Source organism: Plectropomus leopardus, chromosome 19 (genome assembly GCF_008729295.1).
Source record: "Plectropomus leopardus isolate mb chromosome 19, YSFRI_Pleo_2.0, whole genome shotgun sequence".
Taxonomy (NCBI): Eukaryota; Metazoa; Chordata; class Actinopteri; order Perciformes; family Serranidae; genus Plectropomus; species Plectropomus leopardus.
The window spans coordinates 21,329,256-21,348,466 of record NC_056481.1 but is presented as its reverse complement, the minus strand read 5'-3'; the positions used below and the strand labels follow the sequence as shown (position 1 = coordinate 21,348,466).

General features: G+C 39.4%; 1 protein-coding gene across 1 annotated transcript in view; it reads left to right on the top strand.

The window, feature by feature from the left end:
• The window catches only part of mapk8b (mitogen-activated protein kinase 8b), a 39,722-nt gene that overhangs the window by 703 nt on the left and 19,808 nt on the right, over positions 1–19,211 (top strand). The window contains 5 exon segments of the mRNA XM_042507940.1: positions 9,156–9,331; positions 11,341–11,470; positions 12,033–12,091; positions 14,499–14,637; positions 17,470–17,635. Coding sequence (XP_042363874.1) covers positions 9,210–9,331; positions 11,341–11,470; positions 12,033–12,091; positions 14,499–14,637; positions 17,470–17,635 — 616 coding nt within the window. The 5' untranslated portion in view covers positions 9,156–9,209.

Below are 19,211 nucleotides of genomic sequence, written 5' to 3'. Positions count from 1 at the left end.
CAGCGCCTGCTCTGTGCACTGAGCATAGCCGGGTTTACACCGGTAATTATACTGTTGCAGTATCTCTGTTCATTTAAAGGGTGACTTTGGCATTTTTCAACCTGGACTCTATTTTTCAATGATTTTGTGTCTGCGTGACTGATGTGAACAACAGTTTTTAAAATTGGTCCAGTATTGAGAGAGGGCTGCAGCTGTGAAACACCTGCAATGTAAGCATATGGGGCAACTGTGCACTGTCAGCATGTGTCCATTAAAAGTGGTCATTTTTGCTATAAACAGGCTCAGACTGCTCAAATAAGGACTCATTTATGCTCACTATTACATATGTAGATAGACATAGCCTTTGTATGTACTCTGCGTTCATTTTTTTTTTGTATTTGTGCATATTTTCTGAAAGCTTGCAGATATAGATGACATGGAGGTTGTCGCATAGACTTTCTGTAATGCTGCCTAAATTTAAAGGTACAATATTATGACCTCTTTCACCTGTTTCCGTGTTTGTTTTGTTTGAAACTTTTCACTCTGCCCTCTAGTGCCATCTGTTGGTTGTATTTATGTTTTCACAAAGGATGCATGGAAGTACGAGCGCAGTGACCTGTACAACAGTTGAAACAATCACATCTGTTTTCGTATGTAAAGTATCTGACCCTTTAAAACCTGGAACGACATCATTTTCTTGTGCTTTGTTCAGACGCCTTTCACAAGTATTTTCCTTTTAAACCTAAGCAAATCAGTTTATTCGAAAATGTCCAGAAAACTATATACATGTTTACTATCATTATTTCAAAAAAACATTAACTACTTTATCTATATATAAAGCACTTTTTTAAAATGTCTTTTTTTTTTTAACCCTTTTTTCTCTTTTTTTGTACACTATATTGAGAATATTTTTACTGCTTTACTTTGATGTCAGAAAGTGATTTCCAACAGGAAAATTAGGCCATTATATTGCTCCCTCCAAAGCCAGATTCCACTGAGAAAAACAGAGATTTAACACCACTGAAGACAAGAGCTGTTGGTCTGCCACTGCGTTGATCAGTGAGTTGTTTGTGTTTTTGTGTGACTATGACGTTTAAAAGTGTTTGTTCAGATACCCCCAAGTTGCACAATAACACAAACTAAGTAAATAATCAAAGCAGTGGTAGACCAGCAGCTCTTGTGTTCAGTGATGATGACGACTTTACTTTTGGAACGGGCTGTCTGACGTTAAGGTAAAGCGGTGAAAATACTCTTAATATAGTGTAACTCAACCTGATAATGATTTTTTATTTTTTTAGGTGGATAAAATATGTTTACTTTCTGACACATCCACAGCAGCACATTGCTTAGCTTCTGTGTCCGACTCCAAACTGCTTCTCCAAACTGGGGCTTTGCAGACTAATACATCTGAGGGAGATTAAAAACAATTTAAATCAAAATAATGTCATTAAATAAAATAATGAGCATGCCAAAATCATTGTGCATGAGTTTAAAATATTTTGGAAGTGTTATAGTTAACAATGTAAATGGAATAACTAAAATTAAAATCTCAATTGTGGTCTGTACTATTTGTATAACTTTTACAATGACAGTTTGTATTTCTGCCATTTCTCCATCAAAACTGTAACAAAAGACGGAAGTTTACAAATGAGGAAATGTCTAAGAGTTTTATTCACATTATTACCTTCAGTCACATTTTGTCATATAATATGAAATAGCCGGTTTAGTCACTTTAACTTGCTAACTCACCATTACTGTTATATGAGTCGGCCCATCCAGCTACTGTCGCTAATGTTATGTGGAGGATTCAGTCATGGTGCCAGGTCATCCATGGTCAAACATTCAAACTAAAATATAACTTTATGTGTGAGTTGAATGTTGTTGTAATGTGCCCTATGCATTCATGGCTGGCTAAAGCTGGACGCTCTCACTGTCTTCTTCTGGTTAATGGCGGGTTCTCACGGGCATTAAAGGTGCATAACTGCCCCCCTCTATGGGGGCATGCATGGTTTATTGAACATTTATTATATCACTATCAAGGACATTACCTATATCATTTTATTGCCCAGCCCTCACAAGATCCGTTTTATTTAAACACAAACAGACCTGAAAACACTATCGCCAAACCCAACAGCCCCCATTAAAATAAACACTAATTTTAGCGTGTAAAGAGTCAGCATATTTTCTTATCTGACTATGTAAATCAAGGGTTTATTTAAACCACACTAGAGTTGGTTAGTCTTCCAACATTACAAGAATGACCAAGATGTTTTTTGTGAGTTTTATTTTTTATATTATAATTTTTATAGTTTTATTTTTTGTTTCTTTCAACTTTGAATGAAGTGTGTTTTAAAGTGATTAAATTACTGTTTATTTGAATCGACTCTGGTGGGTTTGGTTATTGCGATTTTGGGGCTGTTTCTGGTTAAACAAAAATAATCTTTAACAAGATTTCCATGTCTTAAGACACTTAAAATACCAATCTGAGCCTGTCAGTGGCAAAAAAACCAAACCTAAACACTGTCAGTGGACGTATGTTGACGATGCACAAATGCCCTGATTGGTTACATAATAGCCTTTTTCACAGCTGCTGGCTGTAGTGTTATTGCTTAATACTGGACCAGTCAAAAAAAAAAAGATTATGTTAGTCACATAGGTACAAAAACAAGAGAAAATAGGGTGAAGGTTGAAAAATGCTGACGTTACCCTTTGAACAGCGAAGTATATATCTTATCAAGTTTTGTAATCCATAATATCATCAGTGATAATAAGTTCACAATGTTTACTAGAATTATCTGATCAAACCATCTCCCTAAAAATGTTCCTGCAGTCGCATTTGGGTGATGTAGCTCCTAGACTGCACTGCACATTGCTAGTGATGTTTTCTGTACAACCTGCCAAGAGAACAGCAGTGGTCAGCCAAAAGCACCAAGAAATCTGATTCCTGCACCAAAAGGTTGCCCACAGAGATGGGATCATAGGTGCTGGCTAACACATGATGAGCCCACAGTCATATCTGGAGCTCCCATTAGTTGATACTGGCAGATTTTGGGCTCATTTAATCTTTGAACATTAGATCATTTTAATTTTTCTCAGTGGTTTAACAGTTGGCTGTTAATTTTTTTATTTCATTCTATGCCAAAAATCCATAAAACAAGTGACTTTTTGTATCCACACTGCATTAATATGTCATCTTTTACCAGCATAACATGCCTTGGTAGGTGTAGTGAATTTTTGATATAAAGAAAGGTCAAACTGTGGCATGTGCTTGTCGTTCCGCCATAAACTGGCAGCCAGGATCAGCCCTGTCAAAATAAAGCAACAGCATGCCACAGTTCAAACAGTCATGGGTGAGTGCAAAGACAGTTTCTCTGAGAGAGAGTCACCACTCGCTTGTGTCTTTCCACACCTTTGGATCATGTTTAAATCCTTTTCTGCAAGATGTTATATTTCATTAGCTGCTTTTTTTCTTTGTGCAAATATGTTTTGTGCTGACACCTAAGCCTGTTCAAATAACTCTCGTTGTTAAGGTTTACGAGTACATTTGATCATGTATGTCATGTTTGATGACACTAACAATGATTCCTGTTGTTTAAGATTACCTTAAGCTAAGTGCTAGAAGAACCTGATCAAATTGTCAGAGCTGCAAACAGAAAATCACTCTGGTATGAGGAATAAAAAAAATCTACATTCATATCAATGTAAATCAAAACACATACCGCATGTTCCTATAAAAAGGCAGCAGCATGTGTGAGTTGTTTATTAAGGGGGTGGAAAGCACATAGTAAAGTTACTGTTTGTAATGGGGGTGTTTCTCTGCAAGCCTGGCTGCATGCTCCAGTGGATGGGTGTATTTGCTGGTGCTGAGACTGGTCTCTTGCACTCTGCATACTTTATTGGATGGAACTTTGTCTCTTCCACCGCCTGGCCAAATGGGTCTTTAAGTAGGCATGGTATTACCCATAGACTGTATAAAATAACTGCCGTAGCCACTGTGAAGTCTTCATGAGTTCCTTTATTTCTCAGCAGCAGCTTAAGGAGTTTGAATTGCAGGGTGGGACTGAATCGTAGATCCGGTTAGAGCTAAATCAGATCGATGGGTGACAGGAGCAGCTGCTGCAGAGGCAAGTGAAAACAAACTTTAAGAACCAAGGCCAGTAACAGCTGAGTTTCACTTTCACTGTGCCTAGTGTTCTGCTGCTGCGTCTGTGCCCAGAGTAAGGGTATAAAATCAGTATGTGTCGGCAGTAATAAGTGAATGTTTGGGAAACCCTGAAGACACAACAATAAGGAATATTTTAAGCAACCAAATTGCTACTATCTGAAAACAATAAAAAGTACACAGTAGCAAAAGAAAACAAGAAAGTTAATTTTCCAACCAGAGACTCAAACTCCTCAAACTCCTGCTGAGGAAAAACAAACTCATGAAGTTCCTCCTGCACTGTGTTCACAGACCCGCAGAAGCGTCTGAATTTAGAGAGGGGACACAGAATGAAAGAGACACACACACACACACACACACACACACACGCACAACATAAACATGCTTCAGTGCCTTCATTGCCTTTATTACCTTAATTGTTTAATGGTTACCACAGAGTGTGCCCTTATGGGCTCTTATCAGCAGCCATTACTTTGGCTCAGTGTAAGTGATGCAAAGATAAAATCAAAGTCCCAAATTGCTGGTGAACTCAATATTGGTCGCCCACATAACTTGAACCTCACTGATATAATCTGGACAGTAAAGTCACTGCATTCAGAGTGAACAGACCTGTGCTAGCCGGTGAGAGACAGATGGACTCTCAGGAGACACAGTGTGATGGACAGCTCTGGGGAAGACACCAGTGTAGATCTGGACAGCATTGCCAAGACGAATGTGTGTTCACCTTTACAAAAACGGCACCTGACACTTTTGACACAGTTATCTGTTCTTTTCTGTCAGGTTGTCAGAGACTGTATTTCCATTTTGAAAGAGGCAGAGTTCCTGCGGATCCTTAAAAGGTCTTAAAAGGCATTTATTAGTCTAAAAATGAGGCCTTAATTTGTATTAAAATGACTTGAATTAAATATCTCAAAAGTTTGAGAAAATACTCAAACATGGGAAGTAGGATTTTATAAATTGTTTTTTTTCTGACATTGCATAGTTGAATCTCAAAATAATTGGCAACATCTACTTTTCTGTTTAATAATAAGGTACCGAATTCCTCGTCTTAAACTCGTCATGATGGGAATCCAGGCAGCGGAATCTGAAACACAAAATCGTCAAGAAAACTGGCCAAACACTGCCAGATATTTCCCACTTTGGTTGGTAAACCAAATATTTTACTAAAATATAATTTATTTATTGTCTTCTATGTGCTCCTTTCTAAAAAAAAAAGATTTTGCCTTTTCAACACTTCACTTATATAATCAAATTTTTAATTTATGTTATACCAAAAATTTGGATATAATCGTCCTTAGATTTTGTCTTAAATTTCATTCTGAGTGGCAATCAAAAGAGTCTAACATATTTCACTTGCGTGCAGCTCTGGCTGTATTACACTGTGTGATCGGGGGCGCACACATGTATGTTTCTCAGCCTACTAAGCGTTGAATTGGGTTGACAGCCTGACACACACTGTCACATCTCTCAGCCCCGTTTCCACATGCAGCCACAGATCCTCTAGTCTCACAGTCACCCTCATATCTGCCGTTCTGTTTTTCAAATGGGAGAGAAAATCATGTCACAGCGCACGCTGAAGCCAAACAGCAGCTCACACACATTCTGCAGTGTTTAAACAGGCCTGCTAGAACAGGACAAGAGGGCACACTCTCTCTCCAACGTGGCTTTTATTTGATTTACCGAATGACATTTTCTGAAAAGCAGTATAGAAGTTGCTTATGTATTATTTCTGGTCCCTTTGCGGCCAGATACTGCTGGCAAATGAAGCTGACATTTTTGCTGCAGGGTGGAGCCATCCAAAGATTTGACGATAATATGGAAATGTGGGGACATTAGAAAATTATATATCAAGGTTACAGCAGTCATCTTGCAAATACATTCTTGCAGCTTTCGCTACAGTATGGAAGTAAACACAAACAGATTTTGCTTGGTTTGGTCTAAATCATGCCAAAAAAGATCCATTGTTGACTCTGCATTTAGCCCAGGTGTTCATATATCATATATCTTTTTTCTGTGTCTGCTCTCTAAATTTGTGGGTCAGTGAATGCAGTGCAGGCGGAGCGCTACATGCTTTTATTTTTCCTCAACGGTAGTTTGTGATGTTTGAGTAGCCAGGTGGGTAATTGATCAGTTGATCCGGTCAGAGCTGATCAGATCGATAAATGAGAATAGCAGCTGCCTCAGAGGCGAGTGAATGCAAACTTTTGGAATCAGTGCAATTAGAGTTTCACTTTCACTTTCACTACGCCTGACGTTCTGCTGCTCCTTGTGAGTACGCTCTGAGAGCGAGGTGCAATCAACTGTACAGTAATTATGAATGATCCAGCTCCAAAAATAGATCATCAGCTCGTGGTGGTAACAGTTATCAATGATCGATTAATCAGTCATTAAGAATTTAATTGAACGTGTCAATATTAATCGATGAATTCCTGTCAAAATACATGACATATGTTGCTGTGAGCTTTGACTGATGATAAAATTTTTGTGTGTCAGTCATTTTTGTGCTTTTTTTTCAAATATCGATCAATCAATTCTTAATTTTACTGATTAACCCATCAAGGAAAGTGCTTACAATTTGCAACCCAAGTGGCGGCAGATGTTTTGGTCGTGGCAGGCCGCCACAAACAAACGAAAGTGTGGAAAACCCTGGTCTGTCTCAACTCATCATAATTCTACACTAAAAGAAAAATACTCTGGGTTGTTTGAGCACAGTTTAGCTTCAGTAGTGAGAGTTTATGAACAGAAAGTGGGCGCCATACTGTTTGCTGTACTGTAAAACTAAGCAGTGCTGATAAAATAACAACCAAGATTCTGTTTCTGCATTGCCTATTTCTTACCTCAAATGTTTGTAGGAACATGTTTTAGTGTACTGTTCAGCTGTAAATCGAGATTGTTTGTTTCCAGCGGGCCGCTATGTTATTTTCTGTGTCAAAAGTGCATTCTGGTAGTTGTAGGTTTGCTATATCTTGAGCAAAACCAAATACCACAGCCCCTTTTCTGCTTTCTCTGGTCATAAAGCACCAATTTCACATTATTGCTATTAATATTCACATCTTTCTTCTCTGTAGACAGCTTAATTCTATGAAAAGACCATCTTTCCAGCAGTGAAACACTATTTTAGGTGAATTTGTTTAGTGAGCTCTTGATTCTATAGAAATATCATGTTTATTTTTGTTTGCTTGCATATCTTATTCTTGGCCATATTCTTGATACATTCGGCTGTGTGTCTCTTGCTGTAAGATAAAATAACTGAGTTCAGGCTCTTTTGTGAACCTTTTGTTCATCTCTGTGCGTCGGCACGGTGTGGCTCAGCTGCAGACTGTTAACAGGGTTCTGCAGCAGGCGGGAGAGGACGATGCTGTGATCAGAGCCAAAAAGAAGAAGGCAGGAGAGGAGACAGAGAAAGGAAGCAGCAGGGAGGATAAAACACAAGTATAAGAGAGGAGGAGGCACGGGGGAATACGAGCAGCATTTGAGCTCATGTAAAGATCAGTTTTGACTTCCTGTGTCTCTAAAAAACAACATAGGTAATGTCAAGATTCAAACCAACAAGTTTATAGTCTGAACCCTGAAACTGGTCTGTGTTTTGAGTCGGATACCATCAAGGTGGTGTTGACTCCAGCATTACAAATAGAAGCGAAAGCAAAATGAAGAAAAGGAGCAGAGGTTTCAAGAGTACCCGAGTAGGAAGATAATTGTAGCGTAGAGGAGAGCAAAAGGAAGGAAAAGCCTCGTCCTCTAACAGATACTGAAAGGAAGAGGGGATGGTTAGTGGTACTCAGAGGAACCCAGAGGTCGGGTCATGGTCCGTGGAACTTACAGCCATCATCACAAAGCCGACCGCCTCAGCTCAACGTCCCAAATTCCACTAATGATTCGTCGGGTTCAGATGCAGCATGAAACCCAGCTTCCTCTGACTCTCTCTGCCTGGATCATCACTCCATCACACAGACCTTTGAGGTTTATATACTAGCCATTGTAGCTGATGAAGCGGCAATAAGAGGAGATTTATACTGTACCACTGCACACATGAGCTACATTTCTGCACTCCAGTGCGGCTGATCACCACCACTGACAATTCTTTATGGAATAAAAATGACCTGTTTGCATTTTGGGAAAAACAGATGAGGTTTTCACATTAATTGCATCATGTTTCGACATAATAGCAGCCCTAGTAGTGTTTAAATGAATTAACTGATTGAGGTGGTGAGGTAATAAGCTGTTTCTAAGCCAGACCACCTGCAGTTTGGGGCTTTTTGATGGACATATCCACAGTAGAAGCAGTTCCTCAACGTTTCATCAGCTGTTGTTTTACTGGCTTTGATGCTAAGGCATAGACTGTATATAATAATGAACCAGGGATCCCATGGTCATGGACAACCTGGAGAAGTCATGGAATTTCATAGTCACATTTTCCAGGCCTGAAAAAGTGAAGATTAGAAAAAATCATGAAAATTTGTTGTGTGTCATAAATCAAATGACATTGACGTAACATCCTGGTGGATTTATTTTCTGTAGCTGATGATGTAACATGGCTTCAATATGTGTCAATATGTGACAACATTTTGATTATGTTTTTGTTTATTTGTTCACCACAAAAGTTTCTTCATTTTCTCCCCACGTTCCGTCTCTTCCTTCATTTATGCCCACTCGGCATGTCAAATAATTTGTAAAACAATTTTAGCTTTAGTAGGGGAGCAACATACAACTCTGAATGGCTGTATTTTGTATTTATATTATTACCTTTAAAAAAAAACAAAAAAAAACATGCCTCCCATGTTGACATGTAATGTTTAAAAAAAATGCTGATTTTCCTTTTTTCTTTTTTTTTTTGGCTATTTCTTTTCCCTGAATTTTTTGGCAATTTTTATAGAAAACTTAAAAACACTTGGTGTAAATTTTGTGATATTGTAGTTCATTGTGCTATTTTTTTACAGCTGCTTTAAAGTGTGAAATCACAGGATAAAAAGTGGTCGAAAATTTGACAACCTCTCTTTCTTTTTACGCACTGCAGGTCTTGAGAGCTCCACTTGGATGCCCAATCATTGCGTTTGTCCAGGGCTTCACCATGAACCGGAATAAGCGTGAAAAGGAGTACTACAGTATAGATGTGGGCGATTCAACTTTCATGGTTTTAAAGCGCTACCAGAACCTCAGACCCATCGGATCGGGAGCACAGGGAATCGTCTGGTGAGTCAAAAGAAAAAAACCTAATATTTGAAAGCAAGTCTTGCTATTGTAAATATTAGTTTGACTAAAATAAACTGCATTTCATTTGATGGCAGCGACTGATGCAGCGCTCAGTCTTTACCAGCCGTCGGCTCCGAGAGTGATGAGATCAGACGTTATAATATCAGCATAAGCTGCATACAACACAGAAATGGATGCATAATGTAGTATTTGTTGACAGTGCAGTGTGGTGTTGTGCTCCCGGTGGATTTCTGTAGACGTGAGAGGATTAAGGGAAAGGTGGGTGTTAAAATAAATTTGAATGTGGACCCCAGGATCACTCAGGTCTGTGTCAGCATTAGTTTCTGTTTGTAATGGTTTCACATCAATTGCGCTCTGATGGAATTGTTTACATATCCGTCATTCCAGTGGATTGATTGGAACATACGTTTTTAATTAATGGCCAAAAGGGGAAGTCCCAAATAGTCCTGGTCCAGTTTTCGTAACACAAGGTCAGCATGATGAACTCCTCTTGGTTCCTTTCTATCATCCATCTTCTCTGGTCCTGATACAAGGGAGGGACACCAAGACACTGATGCACCTGAAGATCAGAAACCGTTAGTTGCGGGTCACATATCAACTTCTGTTATAATTATCACATCACATCTCTTACAGTGGTCTAAACTGTGTGGGATCCTCAAAATTTTTGTAAATAGGAAATTTATTGATGGAACCACCTGAATCCGATCCGCAAATGGCCAACTTTATGTATTATAGTAGCACAAATGTCATAACTGAGGACAGAGATAGACAGAGACGAGAGTTGTGACATGCATGTTTTTGAGAGGGAGTTCGAGAGAGATTGACGGAGAGAGGGGGAGAGAAGGTGGAAGGTGGATTATTGCATGCAATTTTTCTGTAAGTTATTTACAGCTGACCCGGAACACGCGTTTTCGCTTTGTCATACATAATAGATGCTGCAATGACTGCTTCATCCTGTTGCTGCAATATGTCAATGTTTCCACCATATTGGACAGGCAAGACTGACCTTCAGCTGAAATACCTCCATCGTTGCATAGCGACAATTATTGCTTATTTTTCAGGATTTTGCAACATAGTTTTATATACTTTGTGATTTTTTTTCTGATTATTCGCAGTTGGCTGGGTGATTATAAATATTTAGACTGACAGTGCCAGACAGCAGCCTGAGACCAAACGAAACGAAACACAGACTTTAAACAACACACATTAGCTAGAAAGCTAATGTGTTCTTATTCAAAAGCATGGACTCATGTCTTGTCCTGCACCCTCTATTGTTAACCCTTTGAAACCTGGAACAACATCACTTTTCTTGTGCTGCTTTCAGACACCTTTCACAAGTATTTTAACCTTTGAACACTGAGCAATGTATTATGATTTCTTTCAAAATCACGGGAAAAGGGTTAATTATCAACTTAGTAAAAAATGTTTTACAAATTGTAAGGGTTGAAGAACGATACTACATACTACAAGAGTTGTAGATTTTGAAACTTTTTTTAAAATGTTATGGAAAAATGGCTATGCAAAAAAAGCATCGGAAAAGCTATATGTGTAATTATTATAATTATTATAGTTTTCTTATAGTTTTTTTAGTACTTTTTACAGGTCATTTTTCTTGTTAGTATTCAAACTTTCTTATTTGTTTCTTTTCTTTTTTTTTTAACTAATTTTCACATTTTTTAAAACACCTTTACAGCTTATTTCATTGTTAGTTTTTTTCTTTTTTTTTTCTAATTGTCACATTTTTTTGTAATTTAAAAAAGACATTTTTAACCAATTTCTTACGTTAAGTTTTGGATCATTTCCGCATGTTTCAGGGGGTTAAATCAGCAGTAAACAAATCAAACGGTAAGATTATCAGTGTGTGAAAATCTCTGTGGGCCACAGAGAAGTGCTACAAAAAACATATTGTGGGGTGTTTTTTGTTCTTTTTACTCTTTTTGACAGTTTATTATTGTTGACCAAGCTCTTGCTTCCATTCTTCACCTCAGTTCAGCGTATGACCACAACTTGGAGAGAAACGTCGCCATCAAGAAGCTGAGCCGGCCGTTTCAGAATCAAACTCACGCCAAACGGGCCTACAGGGAACTGGTGCTCATGAAATGTGTCAACCACAAGAACGTAAGAGCTCCAGATCTGTTCTTCTTAGAGTGTTTTTCTTATGTTTCTGTTTGTCTTTTTTAACATAAGTATGAGCTTTGACAGATTTGTCTCCTAATGGATTCAGGCTCATATCTGAGTTTAAAGGTTGTTTCAGAGTTGGAATCAGTCAAAATGTAATTTAGAATTTCCAGTGGGAGTAACAGAGGACAGTTGGATGGAGCAAAGCTTGCTCTGAGGAAAAAAATGGAAAATGTAACTAAATCAGTAAACATCTTACTCATCGTGTTTCCATTGAAATTGTGCTGTGTCAGGCTGCATTTCAAATCACAGCAGCTTGTTTGACTGACGGGGGATGTTGAAAACAGAAATCTTGTGGATTACCACAGCGCTCCTCCCTGCTGCTGCTACTTTATGTGCTGTTTCACACTGGTGAATGTCCTGTTATTTATTATTGAAGCTCAGGCCGCTGCAGTTGGAGCCTTTCAGTTTTTCAGGGGATGCAGAGGTGCCGATGGTGATGTCATTCACTCTTCTCTCTTCCGGTACCGTAGAGTAACAACTGATCTTTTTATTTTTGCAGATAATCGGCCTTTTAAATGTATTCACGCCACAGAAGACACTGGAAGAATTCCAAGATGTGTGAGTATTACTGAGCCTGAATAACATCTGCTCACTGCATGTTTGTAAAAATCGATAGAGGATGTTGCATGCTGGGAGCTTAGATTACCTTTTCTGACTTTTGGGGTGCTCGTGTAGCTCAGCTGGATCTCTGGTTGGTGTGTTATCCTTTCTTGCTACAAGCACCAAGAAGCAGGGAGATGGATTTCACAGAAGACATTTTTTTGATGTTTTCGGGTTATTCATCTATCCCATTCTCATGAACGCTATCTCTCAGCAAAACCTCAAGGGAATTTCTTCAAATTTGACACAAGCATTTATTTGGACTCCACAATGAACTGACTGGAATTTGGAGGTCAAAGTTCACAGACCTTGCCTCCATCTCATTCTTGTAAACTCAATATCTCAAGAAGGCCTCGAGGGAGTTTCCTCAAATTTGGCACGAACGTCCACTTGGACGCAAGAATTAACTCATTAGAATTTGGTGGTCAAACTGTTACGTCGCTCATTTTTTGGTATAATTCAGGAATTCATACAACAGTTTTTACAACATTTCACACAATTGTCTAATGGGAAAAAAAAGATGAAGTGACTCTTTAACAAAAAAGTCTGTCTCTTTAGGGATCCTCTCCACAATTTTATTGGGCACTAAGAATAACAATCAGTGACAAAAACACTTTTAGTGGATGTAAATAGACAGAGTCAACATGCCCAGAGTGGTTACACTGTAGCCTGTTTTAAGGCTGCTGGCAACAGCCCTTTCACGCAATACTGGACCAATTTCAGAAATTGTTGTTCCCATGAAAAAAAGAGGTCCAGGTTGAAAAATACCAAACTTACCCTTTAAGTTACGATGATATTAAATTGTCTTTTGATCCAAACAGAAATCTGGTATCATGACACAAATCTGCAACATGCAAACTACTAAATGACAGTTCTGGTGGCGTGCAGCTACTGCAATCTATCCCTCAGTTTTTTCCCTTTGTGGTACGCTGCCTTTAATAAGATGAACATTGGGGTAAATTTGGCAGCGTCCCCGATGTGTTTCGAAGTCGACAAGACGTCCATGTGAGTGGAAACTGGCTGTGGAGTCGCAGAGAGGGGAACACTGAACTGAGATGTGGGGGAAGTGATGGTTTTGTGGAGTATGACGGGAACAAACATGATTAATGCCATCCTCTCGAAGCCCTGTGTGTGTGTGTCTGAGAGCTTTGTTTGTGTGTGTGTGTGTGTGTGTGTGTGTGTGTGTGTGTGTGTGTGTGTGTGTGTGTCTGTAGAGCTGTGTCTGCCTGATTGGAGCTAAAAAGGAAACTGGACAAATCATAGCCAGAGGGCTGCGGAGCGAACATGCAGTTAGAGGATGGAGGAGAACACTCCACTCGGCTGAGTGTTTGTATACCTGAATGCATACTTGGATTACAGAGTGCATGACGGTGCATTATACACATTTCCGTTTTACAAGATATGGAATTGAGTATACACGTGTGCATGTCTACTTGCGCTCTTTCTACTGCGTATTATACTCATTTTCCTACATGTTGTATGAAAACATGCAGTTCATGCAAATATCCACTGGAAGTTGTAGTTTTTTAGCTGCAAACTCCATTACCAAGATGTTTCTCCATGTCTAAAATCTGTCAGAAGTTCTTGACTCCATGTAGGAGGTTTGTAGGGACTGGTGATGTAACAGCTGCCAGATAACATAACATCATCACTGTTTTGAGAGGGAGAACCATTACTGTCACTTCCTAAATGCCACGGGAAACAAGTGCTGCGTGGGCGAGGAAATAAGAGATGAAAAAGTCAATTTTAAACTTATCCATAGTTAGGTGACATTTAAGTTCAGGACGATCTGAGACTAATCCGTCATCACATTTTTCAGATAACTCACCAGCAACTTTGAACCTTTTACATTACATTTTATAATGTGTTTGAGTCATACTATATTGTCACATAAGTTTTTAGAATGTGCTACCTACATGTGAAATAATAACTGGGTAAACCGATAAAACCTGAGCACATTGGCTTGATTTCTTTCAAAAAACATTTGAAATAGGCAATGAGCAACACATGAAGAAATTACCCAAGAATTAGCAAGAAATTTGCAAAATGTACAAGAAAATGTCCTGAAAATTAGGCTTACACAATGTAAGTAGATTTAGAAAATTATTTTGAAAAAACCTCAGGAAAAATATCAAGACACAACGAAAAAAGCAATAAAAAAAGGTAAGGTAATTTCATGTACTTAAATTAAAGTTTTTGCTATTTTTGGGTCATATCTGATTTTGTTGCTTATTGCTCTCTTCCCATGTTTTTGACAAAAATAGTTCATATAAAAGCCATGTGTACATGGGATTCTCTGTGTGTGTATGTCCACCTGCCTGTGTGTGGTATTGTGTGATTATTTTACCCTCTGGTTTTCCTGCAGGTATCTAGTGATGGAGTTGATGGATGCCAACCTCTGCCAGGTGATTCAGATGGAGCTGGACCACGAGAGGCTTTCCTACCTGCTCTACCAGATGCTGTGTGGAATCAAACACCTGCACGCTGCCGGCATCATACACAGGGTGAGCTAGACGCCCAAAACACATTGTTGAAATGTTATATTAAAAATACACACTGATATACGGCTGTGAAGGAATATTTTATGATTTGGCAGCCCTGGATCTGTCTGGATCAGAAATATGGAGGAATCAGCAAATGGCAAAGCTGCCAACATTAATGTATTGATAGGATTTAGCAAAATTTTCCAATGTGGTCAGCGTCCAGAATAGTTTGGCAATAAAAAACCAGTGTCATATGTAATATATTCAGCTTTCAGTATTCAGGCTTTCAGATTTTAGGACATTTCTTGGATTTTTGGAGGTTTCTAGGATTTTAGCACGTTAATAGGATTTTAATATGTTTCTAGGACTGAAGCACATTTCAAGAATTTTAGGACATTTCTATTAGGATGTTTCCAGGATTTTAGGATATTTCTAACACTTATTTCCAGCACTTATTTTTTGAAGTTTCTATACATATATATATATATAAATATTTCAATAGTTTTATGTTTCTAGGATTGTAGGACATTTCTAGGATTTTAGAACATTAAGGGCTTACCTAGATCCCCCGTTGGCACTTTTTTTTGATTAATACACGCTCTATTTTGATGCTGCTTTATGCACTCTGGCACATATGTAGTCAAACTACAAAAACAATTCCAAGTGTCAATTCCTCTATCTTTATTGTGAATTTAAAAAATGGTTGAGGGGCCACCAGGCACCCTATCAGGGGCCAAATTTGGCTTGCTGGCCATTAATTGAATATCACTGATGCTGATGTAAAACACACACACAAGTATACACTCAGGTGCGTGTTTAAAGGGAAACAACAGACACAAACGACACACCCTGAAGCACCAGCAGCAATATACAACAAGACACTTGTATATGCACACACACACACACACACACACACACACACACACACACACTCTGACGGCACTCGGTCGGCACTCTGTCAATCACCCTCAGTGAGAGACACAGCAGTAGATCAGCAGAGCTCCTCTTTGCTCCGCCAGCCAGAACTAATTGAGCCACAGGCGGAGCTAACCAGCGCCGCTCGCATCCGCACGCAAAGCTCTCAGAAGGTGAACAGATGCAATATGAGTCATGGATCGCCAAAGATTTAGCTCTCTTGTTCTCGTGGGCTCTGTCTCTGTGATGAGCGCTCTTCAGTCCCTTGTGAGATGCTCTGGGTTGCTAAGCACTCCATCTAGAATACATTTTCCTACACATCAAGGCAGTCAAGCACTATCGACCGAGCTGCAGCCTGCTGCTTGATGTCTCATTGTCAAGAAAGAAGGGTTTTTTGGTTGGTTAGTGAGCTTCCCTCTGGACATTTTTGGGCTTTTTGACGGCAGGTGTTGTCGTCGTCTCTGCATAATCATCAAACCAGGAAGAAGTGATCAAAATAAAGACAACAGTGATTGCTCTCACTTTCTGATGAAGTATCCAGTCTGTTGTAAATCATGCTGAATACCAACCTGTCAACATGAAAGTGTCACGGCTGTCAGTTGAGTTGTAGTAATAAATTAACTGGCAGATGGCCATCAGAAAATCACAGTTACAGGCACGGAGTGTCGCTTATGACACGACAACAGTGGCAGTTTAGTTTGTTGGGATTACCTTCAGAAGAAGTCAAAGACTGCTGGTTTCCAGAGGTCTTTGTCAGCACAGAGTGAAGATGCTTGAAAGGAGACGACAATTACAGTCTTAGCTAAATACCATGAATGTGAAGATTATTCACTTTGTTGACTGCCATCGGCCTATCGGAAAATACGATGATATTCACCGATGGCAGTGGCCGATGTTTTCCATTTTGTCACGTCCATTTTGGGCAGGCTAAAAACAGGGCTTGAAACTATTAACGTCCTGCTCTTTTGGGATGAATAAAGATCTCCTCCAGGATGCAGTCAGGACTAAAAGACCCAATAAACTCATCAGCCTTTTTACGCAAAGATGGCGCTATAGAGCCGTTGTGAAGTCCCTCCTTTACGTTTGCATCTTTACACAGAACCAAGAAATAGTGTCATGTCGCTCCAGTGTGTGATTTTAGACAGCATGCTGATGTTGTGGAAGCTAACAAGGCATGAAAGGTGTGACGTTTAACACAACAGCGTGGGCTTCTAATGTGTCATATAACACCCATCTGCAAAACTTTATTAATAATAACAATGACATAAAACAAGAGCAAGGTGGCAATTCTAGTTTTCTAATTAAATTTCTTTGTTTCCCTGGCACAGTTAAAAAAAAACAACAATATATCTGAAAGATTCAAGGAAAAATGCAGCATACAAATGATAAAAATGATACAGACAAATAAAAAGATGAAAAAATAAATAGGTAAATAAATAATTATAAATAAATAAAAAGCAAGAAACCAAGCGAAACAAAATATATAATTAGAAAAATAAACAGATGTACAAACATATGCATACACAGTACGTTCAGTCAGAGGATTCGGGGAAGAGAGTGGAGTTTCCTCCTGTTGGTGTTGGGCGATTGTCATGAAGCGTTGCAGAAAATAATGCAGCACTGATAAACAGAGAACAGCTAAATAAGGATAAATGTACAAGTGAGGCCAAACAAAACACTCTGAGTTTACTGTGATATAATATCTCATGTTTTTCATATTGTACAAGAATGAAGGATGGTGTCCTCCAAAATCCAAGTGCACCAGTTACAGTGTTTACCATATATAGAATTTGTTTCCACACACACACACAAAAATTGATGTCTTTGTTATTTCTGCCTGAGGAAAAACCACGGGAGGATTTGGCAAACGTGGAGAAATGATTTCTCTGATCGAAGGTGAAACTGACTGTTTGCTGACGGCTTTTGTTTTCTGTTCAGGACTTGAAGCCTAGCAACATCGTGGTGAAATCTGACTGCACACTGAAGATCCTGGACTTTGGCCTGGCCAGGACAGCCGCCACTGGCCTTCTCATGACACCCTACGTGGTCACCCGCTACTACCGCGCCCCCGAGGTCATCCTGGGTATGGGCTACCAGGCCAACGGTGAGTGGAGGAAAGCAGCTTCCTGACAGCAACTGGCCAATGAGGAGCTCCTGAGCTGCTGCCTGGCCTGCTGCATGGCCCTCCCCCCTGGGATGTTTTTGAACACCACCTCCCAAACACACACACACACAAACACACATTCCCTGTTCCTGTAAAGGTCACACTAGGGGGGGGAAGTTGGCATGTTGGGCATCAGTGCTTTGTGGGAAACTTCCTGTGTAGGGACTCCAGTTCCCAGCAGTGCTTTAGCATGCGTTTGATGTTTTATTAAGAGGTTGCCTGTCCTGAGCTCCGCACAGCCTGGCTTAAAGACGCCAGGATGAATACAGGACCTTGTGCATGCTTTTGCAGTTTCACTCGGTGCTCCTGCTTGGAACGTATCACAGTTTGTGCAAGATGGTCTCAACAGAACAGTTTAACATTGAGAAATGTGCTTCTTTGTCATGTGTTGGTGTGAAATATTGATACCATGGTTAGCTTAGCTTAGCATAAAGGTAGCAGAGAGAAACTGCTAGCCTGGCTAAGTCCAAAGGTATCAAACTCCTCATATGGACACCTTTAAAGTTCACAAATTAGCACATTATATCCTGTTTTTACGCCACCGTGCCGAGGATAGACAAGGCTAGAGGCATTATGACTTCAGATCCAGCCCTCCGGCACATACTTGTGAACACACTCAGCAACAGCTGAGAATTTCTTCTCTTCTTTTTTTTTTCAACTGTTTTTATTCGTGAAGACAGGACAGGTATAGCAATTTCAAGTGATTACAAATCACAGAGATTTTTCTTCACAATTGTGTAGATATTCTGTGTGTGAAGCATCCGTGTTTTCACAGACATGGATGTAAACCGTAAGTACAATTTGACTGGTGCGCGGTGGCATACAGCCGTGTGGCGGCATTTCTACTTTAATCTGTACTAAGACTGAAGTTGTTGTTGGTATCAACTCTCACGTCAAATTCTTCACAAGAAAGCTAAAAAGCACATTTCCCAACATGTTGAATCGTTCCTTTGATAGAGACGGGACTGGGGCTCCATTACACGAGCAGATAGTTCGTCTCTTAGGTGTGAAATCAAATTTATAGTAGTCAGTATGGCAAATTCAGATTTTTGGATTTTGAAAGAACTCTTCGTCACAGGTACATGAGCTGGATACAGAGCAATAATGCTCTGTAATAGCTAAACACGGGAGAATCTTGTTAAAGGGAAACTTCAGTATTTTTCAACCTGGACCCTATTTTCCCATGTTTTTGTGTCTAAGCGACTAATGGGAACAGCAAATTTTGAAATTGAGTGAGAGAGCTGCAGCCTGGAGCCTCAAAACTGACTGCAATGTATTCACTCAGGACATTTTTGCGCTGTCAATTTGCGATCACTTTTAATTGTTTTTGTCACTGACAGGCTCAGATTTTTATATTAAGGGTCTGACATCATTGTGGAAATTGTCCATACAGAGAAACAAAACATTTTTCTTTATTTTTTCCTCGATCAGGTCTGTTTGTTATTATCCCTTTTTACACAGAGGTTGTGCCATAGAATCGCTACAAAGTCCTTTCTTTGCTCCGCCTTTGCAGTTT